Here is a 14,233-nt window from a genome sequence, read left to right as displayed (position 1 = left end):
CACATGTCAGAGTCTGTCTCTGAAATGTCAGCAACTCTGCAGGCATAGAGGCAGCTCATAGGGCATCCATCTCCATTTCCTCAGTAACTGATGATCCTTAACACTTCATTCACATGCTTCTTTGCCATCTGCTTAGTGCCTTAGATGTGTACCTTCTCTTGTACATATTCTTAGGTAAACTGAAAGGTCACATCTTTTTGCCCATTTTTTAAAGTTAAACTTTTAATTTTGAGGTTCACATGCAGTTGCAAGAAATAAGACAGGGATCTTTTAGCCATTTACTCAGTGTCCCCAGTGATGATATAATTTTTGCTTTAATCATCAGATGTAACACAGAAAACTCAAAAGAAAAAGGAAAAGCAATATTTATTGTAGTTAACTGAGCTTCCCTGGTGGCTCAGCGGTAAAGAAATCTGCCTGCCAATGCAGGAGATGTGAGTTCATTTCCTGGTCCAGAAAGATCCTCTAGAGAAGGAACCCATTCCAACATTCTTGTCTGGGAGATCCCATGGACAGAGGAGCCTGGCAGGCTACGGTCCATGGGGTTGCAAAAGAGTCAGACACAACTAAGCAACTAAACAACAGCAACAAGTTGTACTTACCATGTTTTATTTTTACAGTTCTTTCTTCGTTCTGAATGTTCTGACACTCTTTCTTTTATAATTTCCTTTCTCTTTAGAGAAATTCCTACAGCAATCTTTTAAGGTAGATCTAATGTCTTAATTCACCTTCATCACTGAAAGATTTTTTGGGGGGAGATATAGAATTCTGATTTAAGAGTTATATCTACATTTGGAAAATGCTGTGACTCCTCCTTCTGGCCTCTGAATTTTGTTTTTTAAATTTTTATTGGAGTATAGCTGCTTTACAGTGTTGTGTTAGTTGTGTGATTCAGTAACATGTGTACATATATCCCCTCTTTGCCACCACAGAGCATGTGCCCACGTTATACAGTAGGTTATATTTCATTTTGATGAGAAATCTGCTGTTATTTCATTTTTAATTTTTTTCTTGAAGGTAAGGTATCACTTCTTTCTGTTTTCATTTTTGTCTTTACAGTTTTTCTAAGTTTGGCTCTAATGTGTCTAATGTTTCTTTGTTGTTGTTTAGTCACTAAGTCGTGTCTGATCTTTGGTGACCACATGGACTGTAGCCTGCCAGGCTCCTCCTCTGTCCATGGGTTCCCAGGTGAGAATACTGGAGTTCGTAGCCATTCTCTTCTCCAGAGGATCTTCCTGGTCCAGGGATCGAATCCACGTCTACTGCATTGGCAGGTGGGTTCTTTACCATTGCACCACCTGGTTTGGGTTTATCCCACTTGGACTTTCTCAGCTACTTCAATCTGTAAGCTTATGGCTTGCTGTATTTGGCCAGTTTTCAGCCATTACCCCTTTGAGTACTTCTTCACTTCCACCCTACTCTATTTCTCCAGAACTCTGGTGACATATATATTAGGCATTTGTTATAGTCCCACCGGTCTCTGAGGTTCTGTTCATTTTTCTCTCAGTCTCTTTTCTGTTCTTTCACCTGGTGTCAATTCCATTGGTGTCTTCAAGTTCACTGATTCTTTTCTGCCTCCTCCATTCTTCTCATGAATCCAGCCACTGAATATTTCATTTTGGTTATTACAGTTTTCAGTTCTCAAATCTCCATTTGGTTCTTCTTTATATCTTCTATTTCCTGAGATTTTTTTAATTGTGCATTTGTTCCAAGTGTGTTTGTAATTGCTTATTGAGGTATTTTTATGGTGGCCTCACCAAATAATTCAAACAACCCTATCATCTCCGCAGCAGGGTGCCTACACTGCCCTTTTTCATCCACGTTGAGATTTTTCTTCTTCTTGACATGATGACTGATTTCTGAAATCTGGATATTTTGGCTATTACAAGACTTTGGATTTTATTTAAATTACCTGTTTTAGCTGTCTTCCATGGACTCTGCTGGAACAGGGAGGGAGGACTGCCTGGCTATTGCAGAGTGGGAGCACATGTCAGGGTTTCCCACTGGGGACTGTGAGGAAGGCAGGGGCTCCCTGTTACTGCTGGGTGACAGCAGGAGTTCTACACCCTGGTAGGCTTCTCCGATGATGCTAGGAGCAGCCGGAGTGTCCTGGTACCACTCCTCATATGGCTTCTACTGATCCCAGGGTGCAGCCTCATCACTGAGGAGTGCTGGCGGGAGTCTCATCTCCCCCCTCAAGCAGGCAGTGGAGGAGGCACCGTGTGACTGCCAGGTGAAGAATTCCAGGTGCCACTTAGTCTCCACTGACATTACAGGGTGGGTGTAGGGGTTCCCCGTTAATGCCTGCCAGGAATGAGCAGAATTTGGCATGACTCCTGTGTTTGGTAGAATTCCCTAGTGATTCCTTCTGGGCCTGGAGTTTCCTTTGTGGAAAGCTTGCTAACTACCAACTCAACTTCTTTCACAAACAAAGGACTACTCAGGTTATCTATCTCTTCTTGAGTAAAATTTAGTAGCTTGTGTTTTTCAAAGAATTTGTTCATTTAATTTAATTTGTCAAATTTACTGGTGTAAGCACATTCATACTATTACCTTATTATCCTTTTAATATCTGTGGAATCTGCAGGAATGTCACATCTCTGAGTCTGAAGTTTTTTTCTTCTTTTTTTGCTGCACATCGTTGATTGTGGGATCTTGGTTCCACAATCAGGGATCAAACCCAGGCCCCAGGCAGTAAGAGCACAGAGATCTAACCACTAGACTGCCAGGGAACTTTCCAGTCTTGATTATTTTTAGTTTTCTCTCTGACAAACCTAAAGGTTTATGAACTTTATTGATCTAGGAGACCCAGCCTCTGGGTTGATATTGCATATTGTTTTTCTTTTTTCTATTTCACTGATTTCTTTTCTGCTATTGTTTTCTTTTTTCTGTTCATCTCTAATGTAATTTGCTCTCCTTTTTCTAATCTATTAAATAGAAGTTGAAAACATCTTTGAAAACATTCTTGTTTTCTAATGTGGTTGTTCCTCTCAAGTACCATTTTAAGAGTATCCCACAAATCCTGATATACTGTGTTTCTTTTACATTTCATTTGGTATAGAGCTAACCCTTGAACATGGCTGGGGTTAGGATACTGGCCCCTCACACAATGAAAAACCCATACATAACTGTACAGTTGGCCCTCGGTTTGCAGTTGCACACCTGCAGATTTAACTAACTGTGACTCACGGAGCAGTGCTGTATGTATTCATAAAAACTTCTGTGTAGAAATAGACAGGGGCAGTTCAAACTTGTGTTGTGCACAGGTTAGTGTACAATATTTTCTAATTTCCCTTTGATTTCCTATTTGACACATGGTTATTTAGAAGCGTATGACTCACTTTCCAAATATTTGGGGATTTTCCAGATAGTTTTCTGTTATTGAGTTCTACCTCAATTTCAAAGCAGCCAGAGAACTTTTTAAAAATTATTTATTTATTTATTTATTTTTGGTCTGTGCTGGGTCTTCATCGCTGCACAGGCTTTTTCCCTAGTGGTGAGCAGGGCCCACTCTCTAGCTGCAGTGCTCAGGCTTCTCGTTGCGGTCACTTCTCTTGTGGAGCACGGGCTCTAGGGTATATGGACTCAGTAGTTGGGGCTTACAGGCTTCAGAGTACAAGCTCTAGCTGTGGCACACTAGGTTAGCTGCCCACAGCATGTGGGATCTTAGTTCTCAGACCAGGGATCAAACCCATGTCTCCTGCATTGGCATGTAGATTCTTTACCACTGAGCCACCAGGGAAGCCCCAGAGAACATATTCTGCATGAACTGAATCCCTTTAAATTTACTGAGACTCATTTTATGGCCGGGAATATGGTCTATCTTGGAAAATGTCCCGTGGGCACTTTCAAAGAATGTGTACTCCATTATTGATTGGAGGGGTCTACAACTGTCTATTAGGTCAAACCATCTAATAGTGGCCCTTTGCATGGCAATTTGAATTTGAATTAAGATGAAAACCTGAAAAAGTAAATTCTAACTTCCAGGCAAAGCTGAAAAACAAACACATCCATAATTTCACCAATACCCTTAAAATAATGTTACTTAATAATTAATGTTAATAAAATTGGCAGAAGCTTAAAAGAAAAAAAAATAAACTTCATGTCTAGAAAAACAAACAACCCAATCAAAAAATGGGTAGAAGACCTAAACAGACATTTCTCCAAAGAAGACATAAAAATGGCCAACAGGCACATGAAAAAATGCTCAACATCAATAATTATTAGAGAAATGCAAATGAAAGCTACAATGAAGTATCACCTCATACTAGTCAGAATGGCCATCATAAAAATGTCTATAAAATAATAAATGCTGGAGAGGGTGTGGAGAAAAGGGAACCCTTCTACACTGTTGCTGGAATATAAATTGGTATAGTCACTATGAAGAACAGTATGGAGCATCCTTAAAAAGCTAAAAATAGCGTTGTCATATGATCCAGCAATTCCACTCCTGGACATATATCCAGAAGATGAAAACTCTAATTTGAAACGACACATGCACCCCAATGTTCACCGCAGCACTATTCACAACAGCCAACACATGGAGGCAAACTAAATGACCACTGACAGAGGAATGGATAAAGAAGATATGGTGCATATCTACAATGGAATATTACTCAGCCACAAAAAGAAAGAAATGATGCCATTTGCAGCAACATGGATAAACCTAGAGATCATCATACTAAGTGCAGTAAGTCAGAGAAAGACAAAATTCATATGAGATCATTTATATGTGGAATCTAAAAAAAACGATACAAAAAAATGTGTTGGAACTGTTGGGACCTCGGAGACTAGACTGAACAACTCAGTTCACGGCCACTCTGAAAGGCCCAGCAATGCGTCTAAGGTAGCCACACAGGACCCATGCTGACCACGCCTGAGTCCCCATTTACCTGCCCTAACATGGACCCATGCTGACCATGCCTCCCTTAGTCCCCGTTTACCTACTCCACCATGGACCTGTGCTGACCATGCCTCCCTGAGTTCCCATCTACCTGTCCCACTGTGCAGAAGATGTGAGCGTCATCCTGCTGGAAGCGCCTGACGCGGGTCAAGCCACTCAGAGCTCCTGATGGCTCATTCCTGTGAAGAACCCCGAAGTCAGCAAGTCTGATCGGCATTTCCCTCCAAGACCGTGGACGATGGGCAAACATCAGACTAGAAAAGACACAGGGGCACACGGTGTTTCCTTACTGCAGAAGAGATGCAGTAACCATCTGAATGTTAGTAAGTTAACAATTAAATGACTCAGGATTTGTAAACACCTGATTCTGGTTCTTAGATCACCAATTAAAAGAAATTTCTTCTCCCATGAATTACTGAATGCTGTATTTACATCACTGCACACTCTGAGAAAGAACCCAATCATCTCCTCCAGAAATACTGCTCCCTATTCTCATTCACCCATTTGCACTAACCATCTACGATCCATTTCAAAGGCTACTTCCTAAGTGAGGCAGCCCTGGACACTCCCCAGAAGGGCTGGTCAGTCGAGCCTCAAGCTCCAAGAACAGCCAGAATTGCCACACTTTTGACACTGGTCTTACTTTTTCAATAACTGTCTGTCTGTGTATTTGTTCCTTCTCCACTCTGCTCATGAGCTCCAGAAGGAAATGGCTGTGTCTAAAGCACCCCGCTAATACTCTCTCTGCATGAAAGGCCTCTCTTCTGCAGGAAGCAACCCTCGCTCCTACACCCCATCACCACTAAGCCACTGTGGTCCTGATTCCTTGTTCTGAGATAAGAAAATACAAAATTACACGCTCTGCTTGTGTTCAACTTTCTTGTAATAATACTGAAATCACAGCTTCAACTAGTACCCAATGGGAAAATGAGTTAAGAAGTATTTAATACAGGAGTTTTGGAGAATGCAAAGCACTAGGTTTTAGCCTCCACCTTCGTTTAAAAAAAGAGGCTATAGAATATTTATATATCAGTTTTCATAAAACTTAAGATAAATATATATCTTTTATATGCAGTTACCACAGAATTGAACTTCCTTTAGTCTTTACTGAAAAGGGCAAAGAGTTTTCTTCAGTATTCAGAGGTTTCTTTCAAGCAGTTACCTTTTAAGGTCAATTTACTGAAACTGTGTATGTTGATATGAAGCTACAATAGGTGGGATATTTTTTGGCGGAAAATTGTACCTGTTCACTTCTAGTTGTAAAATCTACTTCTCTGACAAGGTTGCATTCACATCCTATGCAGCTTTATGATAATTGCATTCTTTCATAGACTCTAAGACAACCTTGACTATAAGATGGACCATTACATTATGTACAACCAAGAAAGAACACAACCATGAATTAAAATATGGCATAATGCTAAGATACAAATTATAAGACACATCTCAATTTCAGGGATGTTGAGATACGGAGGGGAATGCATCTTAGAATCAATGAAATCCAATCACTGACTGTGAGCTCACGGGCCTTGTTATAATCACCCAAATAGCAGGTAAGAACTAAATGTTCTGCAAATGTGCATATTTGAAGTATATTACCACTGGGAAGAGAAATGTAATAATTTATAAAATTGACGGGTAATATTATCCTCTGAGAAGCACAAAATACTAAATGTTTTCCAGCCAACAGCCCACATCTGGCAAAGAGCAAACATATTTTAAAAGTAAATTCATCCTCCAGAATGAAACAACTTGGTAAAGATGATTTCTAAACACCATTTTTCATGTTAAAGGATCCTCTTAACTCCAAAAAGCAAAATAACATTAAAAACTAACTGTAGTGAAGTACCTGCTAGGTACAGATCTGCTTCATTTTTCATACTCACCAGTGCCCTGGGCAATTCATGGACTTAAGGGCGAAAGTGTCCTTGTCGATGTCAAAGGTGAACATGTTCTCACTGTAATGCTGCCAGTGTCCAGAGGCCTCCCAGAGCTTGCAGCTGTACATGTTGGGGGACAGGACCTCCGTGAAGTTGCGCTGGTGGTGCTGCTCCTAAAGGAGACAGGCGCGCAGAGCTGAAATCTGCTGGGGCAGGGCATAACTGCAGGCAAGAGATATCCAGACAAGGACTGCTAAATTCAGGATCATGCCTTACATCAGTTCACAGCTAATATGCCCTTGGTTTTAAGCATGGTACCTTATGGATCATAAAAGAAAGATTCATGTATGCTCAGTATATAAGTATATTCACTTTATATGGCAACCCACTTCAGTATTCCTGCCTGGAGAATCCCATGGAGAGAGGAGCCTGGTAGGCTCCAGTCCACAGTTGCAAAGAGTTGGGCACGACTGAAGCGGCTTAGCATGCAAGCATACACGCACATATTCATTTTATAATATAATGGTATGTAGTATATAACAGCAGTCCCCAACATTTTTGGCACCAGGACCAGTTTTGGGGTAGAAAATTTTTCCACTGACTGGCGGCAGGGGTAGCGGAGGTTGGGATGATTCAAATGTCTTACATTTATTGTGTGTGTCCACGTGTGTGAAGTCACTTCAGTTGTGTCCGACTCTATGGGACACAACTGAACCCCATGGATGGACTGTAGCACACCAGGCTCCTCTGTCCATGGAATTTCTCCAGGCAAGAATACTAGAGTGGGTTGCCATGCCCTCCTCCAGGGGATATTCCCAACCCAGGGATCAAACCCAGGTCTCCTGCATTGGCAGGTGGATTCTTTACCACTAGTCCCACCTGGGAAGTCCACATTTATTGTGCACTTTGTTTCTATTGTTATTGCACTGTTATATATAACGAAATAATTATACAACTGACCATAATGCAGAATCGGTGGGAGCCCTGAGCCTGTTTTCCTGCACCTGGATGGTCCCATCTAGGGGCGCTGGAAAACAGTGACACCTGGAGTGTGTTGTGTATGTCCAGCCTACTCCATGATCCCGTTTTGGTTGCTGTCACTGCAGAAGCCACCTGCAATGTGGGAGGCCCTGGTTTGATTTCTGATTTGGGAGGATCCACTGGAGATGGGATAGGCTATCCACTCCAGCATTCTTGGGCTTCCTTTGTGGCTTAGCTGGTAAAGAATCCACCTGCAATGCAGAAGACCTGGGTTTGATCATCCCTGGGTTGGGAAGATACCCTGGAGAAGGGAAAGGCTACCCACTCCAGTATTCTGGCCTGGAGATTTCCATGGACTGTACAGTCCATGGGGTTGCAAAGAGTTGGACATGACTGAATGCCTTTCACTTTCACTGCAAAAAACCCTGCTTGACAAAGATGGGATACTGGAAATGGAAGCAGGCTTTTCAGTGCTTTTGTGGCAGTCTCAGGATATTCCACCTCAACCTTAATCTAAAATGTATGGAGATTTGGAGTTGTGTCAAACATACTTTTAAGGCCACCATCATTTGCAATCTCAGGTGTCACACAGAACATTTCCTCCTTCCTCTCTCACAAGAAGTTCCACAGTTGGCCTAAAGTTTATCTTTGTATCATATGTGCTCTAGAAACTCAAATGGACAAGAGGTACATTTAATGAAATCCAAGGAAAATACTAATGGTCTCAATGTTTTTAGTTGAAGGCACAATGCAGCATTTCTCTTTGAGGTTCAAAATTCTAGGTATTATTAAAATAAAATCAATGGAAATGCTTCGCTATTTTATGATGAGAGAAAATGGTAAAGTACAAAATGGAGTTGAATAAGCATAGAATATTTAAAAAATTACTTACTCGTATGAAGTCTATCAGTGTGTTATAAATGAAGGCTCCTCTAGGAAGAAAGAAACAGCTTCCAGGGCTCAGATCATGGAAAAAGAAAAGTTCCTGTTCCTAGGTTGAAAAAGTAATTGCATTTCAAATTCCACTGCTGTTATATATTTACTGTACATATATGATATGCTAGAATAAAACATACACTCAGTTATTTCCAAGTTCTAGTAGCATGACATTCCAAATACTTGAATCTGACTTATGTAACAGTGCATGTGAAGTTACAACTCATATTTATGATTACTCAGCTTTGAACTTAACTTTTATTTCACCTGGGATTTACTGCCGATTTCTTACTTGGCACCTTGAGATATGGATCTCATGAGGAGTCGACATGGCAAAAAGGTCAGGAAAGTTCACTACTGGAGGTGGGCTCTGAGTGGCAGTGACCTCTGCATAGCCGTCATGCTGAGAGTCCGCCCAGGTGGCCACCACCCTCCAGCGTCCGTCCTCCTGCCACCCCACACACCCCCCAGCAGAGCCAAGGACACGGAGCTCCACAGTGAGCGCCGGCCCCTCACATAACAGCTCCCACTGGAGGACTGAGAGTTAAACCAGGTCCACCTGCCTGCAAGTACTGTTCTTGCTCTGCTTCCCAAATACAAAGTATACTATCAGGTATACACTCTTTTTTCTTTAAAAAATTTTATATCATTATAAAAATGAGAGAGAAGTGCAATTTTTAAAATCTAATAGAAATACAAGAAGGAAAAAGGTTAGTAGACACTGAGGGTAGGAGTATGAAAGAACTCAGCAGCAAACCACAAGTACCAGGGAAACAAAAGACAGGAGGGGAGAAGAAATGTCAGCATTAAGACAGCCTGGTTCCGAGCCTTGGTCCCAGAGCAGTGCAGCAGCGCTTGGCGGGCGCACCTTCCCGATTGTCCTGTGGTCCCGGGCTCTGGCTTCCTCCTGGAGCTCCTCCCAGGCAGCCATCCGCTGCTCATCAGGAAAGGACACCCCGTAGACTCTCTGCAGCATTTCCATCTCAGGGTTGTCCTCCCAGTATGCCAAGGAATTCTAAACATCAGACAAGATTCGGGTAAACACGTCAAACTCTTGGTGACCAGTAAAACCGCTCTGAAATACTAATATGTGCAGGTGGTTCTAACCAGGGGCCTGAACTGCTGTGGACTTGGGTATAAGTCAGGCATCCTGGACACCAAGGGATGAGGGACTACACACAACTTCCCACCTGAACATCAGCACAGCTGACTCACAGGGGACTTCCTGTAGACTTAGAATCTTAGATTGTTTCTAACTAAACCTCCCCACTCCAAATTACACCATTAATCAGTAAATTACAGTTAGTCTGCTGTGGGTTCTAGGAGTGGAAAGTGAGAAAGAAAATGTGAAAATGAGGGAAGGCAAGCACCATGTGCATCACCCAGGAGAGGGCAGTGAAGGAGAAAGGGGTGTGGTGGCCAGCCCCCTCCTCCACCCGCCTCCTCCTGCCTTGAGAAAACCAAGGCAGGTCAGGCCAGCTCCATCAGTCCCAGGCCTCTTGCTTTCACAGCGTGTTTTCGGCATCACACCACTCCATCTCTTTTTCCCCTCCTTTTCCTACATTATATTATTCTCACGGCAGATAAACACTCTTGTTCACATTAGAACAACTCAAGAAAACAAGAGTATACAGAATATCTTCACAGATAAAAACGAAATGTGCTGTGAAACTTACAGTAATGTTAAATGACAGACAATCAAAGGCAATGTAAAATGTTCTAATTATCAGTCCTAAAACACTATTATTTTTAGAAGCCCATATAAAAGTCAAATACACATGTGGTGTTTGAAAGTGGCACAGTGCTCATATTATAAAAGACATTATTGAACTACTATCTTATCTAGTTCACTTAAAGTTTACTATATCAGAAAAAAATCAATCCTTACCTTGAAAATTTTTATGACCTTAATATTTCCAGTGTGTCTTATGTGAGGGCCTTTACAAAGTTCAACTAGTGGACCGCACCTGGGGTGAAATATTTAAAACATGTCCAGACACAGTTACGGCTTTGGGGACTATTGGTTGGAAACCATGTTCTATGTTTTGGGGCAATGTTTAATTCAGGAACAACTTAGTGTGAATCCATCTTTAATTTAGGGTGCAGGAAAGAGGTGAGTCACCTGGTCTCAGATCCCAATCTTCCCCCTTCAGGTCGCATACAGAAGCCACAGAATCTTTGAAAGAAACTTTGCAGACAGACACACCTCTTTTCACTGTCACATCCTGAGGCTCTTAAAGGGCTTCCCAGGTCGCTCAGTGGTAGAGAACCTGCCTGCCAATGCAGGAGACACAAGAGACCTGGGTTCAATCCCTGGATTAGGAAGATCCGCTGGAGGAGAACAGGGCAACCCACTCCAGTATTCTTATCTGGGAAAATCCATGAACAGAGGTGACTGGAAGGCTTTAGTCCACACAGTCGCAAACAGTTGGACACACACAAGGCTCTTACAAATTTTCACTGTTGGAAAATTAAAAATCCACTTTCCTGCTCTATGCTAATTTTCAAAACCAAAATTACATGAAAGATATAAAAAAATACATTCACTTAATGTCAAAAATAAACTTCACCAGACCCACAGAACGCACACCACCAAGCGTGAAACCTATGTAAATACTGGACTCAGGTGACAGAGACATGGCAGTGTAGATGGACTATAACTCATGTCACACTCTGGATGGGGGAGGATCTTGACCATGGGGAAGCCACATGCACACAGGGGCAGGGGTGTATGGGAACTCTCTGCCCGTCCTCTAAATTCTGCGGCAAACCTAAAACTGCTCCAAAAAATAAACTCTATTAAATAAATATATAAATTCAAGGGTTTTCTTCACTTGTTTTCAGGCACTCTGGTTTTATAACAAAATGCCTACTTGTATTTTGGTTTATTAGATGATGCAAAAGTTTAGATGAGAGATGAAACCACTATAAAGCATTTGCCCGCACCTGTAATGAACAAGGGGCCATAAAACCCTAACAAGAGTAGACTCTTCTCCAAGTACAAAAACATGAACAGAGTTAAGATACCAATAATGCAGGTCAGAGAGAAGGTAACTTAACATCAACCAATTTAAGGGAAATTTAGTAAAAAAAAGAAAGTTGTTCCTTAACTATTCCAACCAATTTTAAATATTTTTAAAGTTCACTAGTTAAAAAGTTAAAAATCATAATGAACACATAAAGGGACTGGATTATTCATCAAAGTAGAATGAAGTTTTAAACATGAAAACACCATTTCTTTGAATGACCAGGATTTATGTACTGTTCTCTGTCCAAAAAGGAGATTGTAAGTTAATGCTCAAGAGAAATGGAAAAAAATGCCTGATTAGTAAGAAAGACTTAAATAAGCCAATCTTTAAATAATCCCATAGGGAAAAAAGTCATTTATGTTCAAAAAATTAAATACAAGCTATTCCAATTGAAAAATTAAGTGTTAATGCTGACCTAAGAAATGTTTAAAAAAAAAAACAAAAGGGACTCTCCAGGTGATGCAGTAGGTAAGAATCCACCTGCCAATGCAGAGGACACAGGTTCAAGCCCTGGTCCGGGAATATTCCACATGCTGCAGAACAACTAAGCCTGTGTGCCACAACTACTGAAGTTTGGGTGCTCTAGGGCCGGCAACAAAGAGGAGCCCCCACTCTCCACAACTAGAGAAAGCCCCCTCACACCAATGACAACCCAGCACAGCCATAAATAAATAAAATTGTCCTTAAAAACCCCAAAAGATCAAGTATTAAAAGTCAGGAATTTAAAGCTCACCATATCTTGTCAATTTCCTCATTTGTTTTTAAACTCTGAAATGGTATGCTAACATTTATTTGTATTACAGGTAATAAACAATAAAATATTATCAGGTCACTGGAGAGTGGTAAAAACAAACATGGTATCCACCTGCAGCATAAAGTGGCCACATGTTCACATGATCCTTCAGGAAATACACTGCCCAGCTGTGCATGAAGGGGTGTGACTTTACTCACGGTACAGCTAAGTCACAGAACCACAGCACTTGCGTGTGGAAAGGAAGTGCCCTGTGCAGGAAATCTGTGGTCATACTTATTACAGGGACAAATCTTCTCTGATGGGACTGAGAAGGTCACAGGCAGTCAAAGAAGGGGACACCAGGAGTGGGGACAAGCAGTACTCATAAGGCAGTTGAACAAGTAGACAGTAAGAGGGGCTGGGAGCTTGATGTCCAGCAGAACTAAGGGTTTGGGTTTGGGTTCCCATGGTCATTGCTATACACCACTTCTATTTGGCCTTACTGATGCATAGAGGGTGATGCTCTTGGCCTCCAAATAGTGGAGAGTGTGGTGAGAGGCAGAGAATCGTACCTGAGGAGATGGCCCACTACAGCTCCACTGTCTCCCAATATGAACAGAGGAGGATGAACAGAATTCCTTTCCTGAACAGCCCCCCAAAACATGAGGCCCTGAGAACATGGTCTCACTTGCAGTGAGAGGGGTGCTCTACAGCTAACACCCCAAAAACAGAATGTGGATTTGTTGTTGTTTAGTTGCTAAGTTGCATCTAACTCTTTGCGACCCCATAGACTTGTAGCCCGCCAGGCTCCTCTGCCCATGGAATTCTCCAGGCAAGAATACTGGAGTGGGTTGCCATTTCCTCCTTCAGGGAAACTTTCCAAAGCAAGATCAAACCCACGTCTCCTGCTTTAGGAGGAGAGTTCTTTACTGCTGAGCCACCAGGGAATCCTGTGGCTTTTTAGTACCATTCTGATAAATACAAATGAGAAAATCATTACCTCCCTTTGTGGTGATATTTCAGAGTCCCCACACAAAGGAGTACTTTATCAACCATGCAAACTTACAATCAGACCTCCCACTCAAAGACAAACTTGCTTCTGCTAACGCGTTCAGATGTATCACTGAGCAGAGTTTACAATTCACACATACACGTTACCTGTAAACTGTGGTCGTTGGCGTGTCCACCTTCTCCTTCAGGATGCGGCATTTAAATTTATTGTACTACAAAGAAAAATACACCCAAATAGTATCACATAAAACTTTTAAGTGGGAAAAAATGTTCCCTTTTTCCAACAAACACTGAACGGGCATCTGCTATGTTCTAGGTGCTGAGACCCTAGACACACATGGAGCTCAGCGCCCGGTTCTGTGCCGTCCAGGATGGGTGCCCAGAGCCTGTGTGGGCCCTGAGCATTTGACATGTAACTGATCTGAACTGAGAGGCACCACCAGGCCAAAACACACTGGATTCCAGAAGCACAATGTGAAAAAAAAAAGAATATAAAATCATTTTTTATGTTGGTTACATGTTGAAGTAATATTTTTTGATTCATTGAGTTAAAGAAAATGTTATAAATATTAATTTCACCTTTCTTTTACTTTTAAAATGTGGCTACCAGAAAATTTCAGATGACATACAGGGCTTAGACTTGGGAATGGCATTATTAGACTGGACTGTTCTAGATTTCAGCTTTAACTACATGGAATAAATAAAATTCTGAAGACATAGCTACATTATGAATTTGTACAAAAAAATCAAAACAAAGTCT

The 14,233-nt window shown here is 41.6% G+C and overlaps 1 protein-coding gene across 1 annotated transcript in view; it reads right to left on the bottom strand.

Moving 5' to 3' along the window:
- TARS3 (threonyl-tRNA synthetase 3) overlaps positions 1-14,233 on the bottom strand; it is a 42,200-nt gene that overhangs the window by 13,733 nt on the left and 14,234 nt on the right. The window contains exons 7-12 of the mRNA XM_043922562.1: positions 13,621-13,685; positions 10,589-10,667; positions 9,569-9,715; positions 8,657-8,755; positions 6,790-6,956; positions 4,995-5,157 (exon numbers count right to left, since the gene is read on the bottom strand). Coding sequence (XP_043778497.1) covers positions 4,995-5,157; positions 6,790-6,956; positions 8,657-8,755; positions 9,569-9,715; positions 10,589-10,667; positions 13,621-13,685 — 720 coding nt within the window. The remainder of the gene's footprint in view (positions 1-4,994; positions 5,158-6,789; positions 6,957-8,656; positions 8,756-9,568; positions 9,716-10,588; positions 10,668-13,620; positions 13,686-14,233) is intronic.

The sequence above is a fragment of the Cervus elaphus genome, chromosome 13 (assembly GCF_910594005.1).
Source record: "Cervus elaphus chromosome 13, mCerEla1.1, whole genome shotgun sequence".
Classification (NCBI taxonomy): domain Eukaryota; kingdom Metazoa; phylum Chordata; class Mammalia; order Artiodactyla; family Cervidae; genus Cervus; species Cervus elaphus.
The sequence above is the reverse complement of the archived record's forward strand: the minus strand, read 5'-3'. Positions and strand labels throughout refer to the sequence as shown.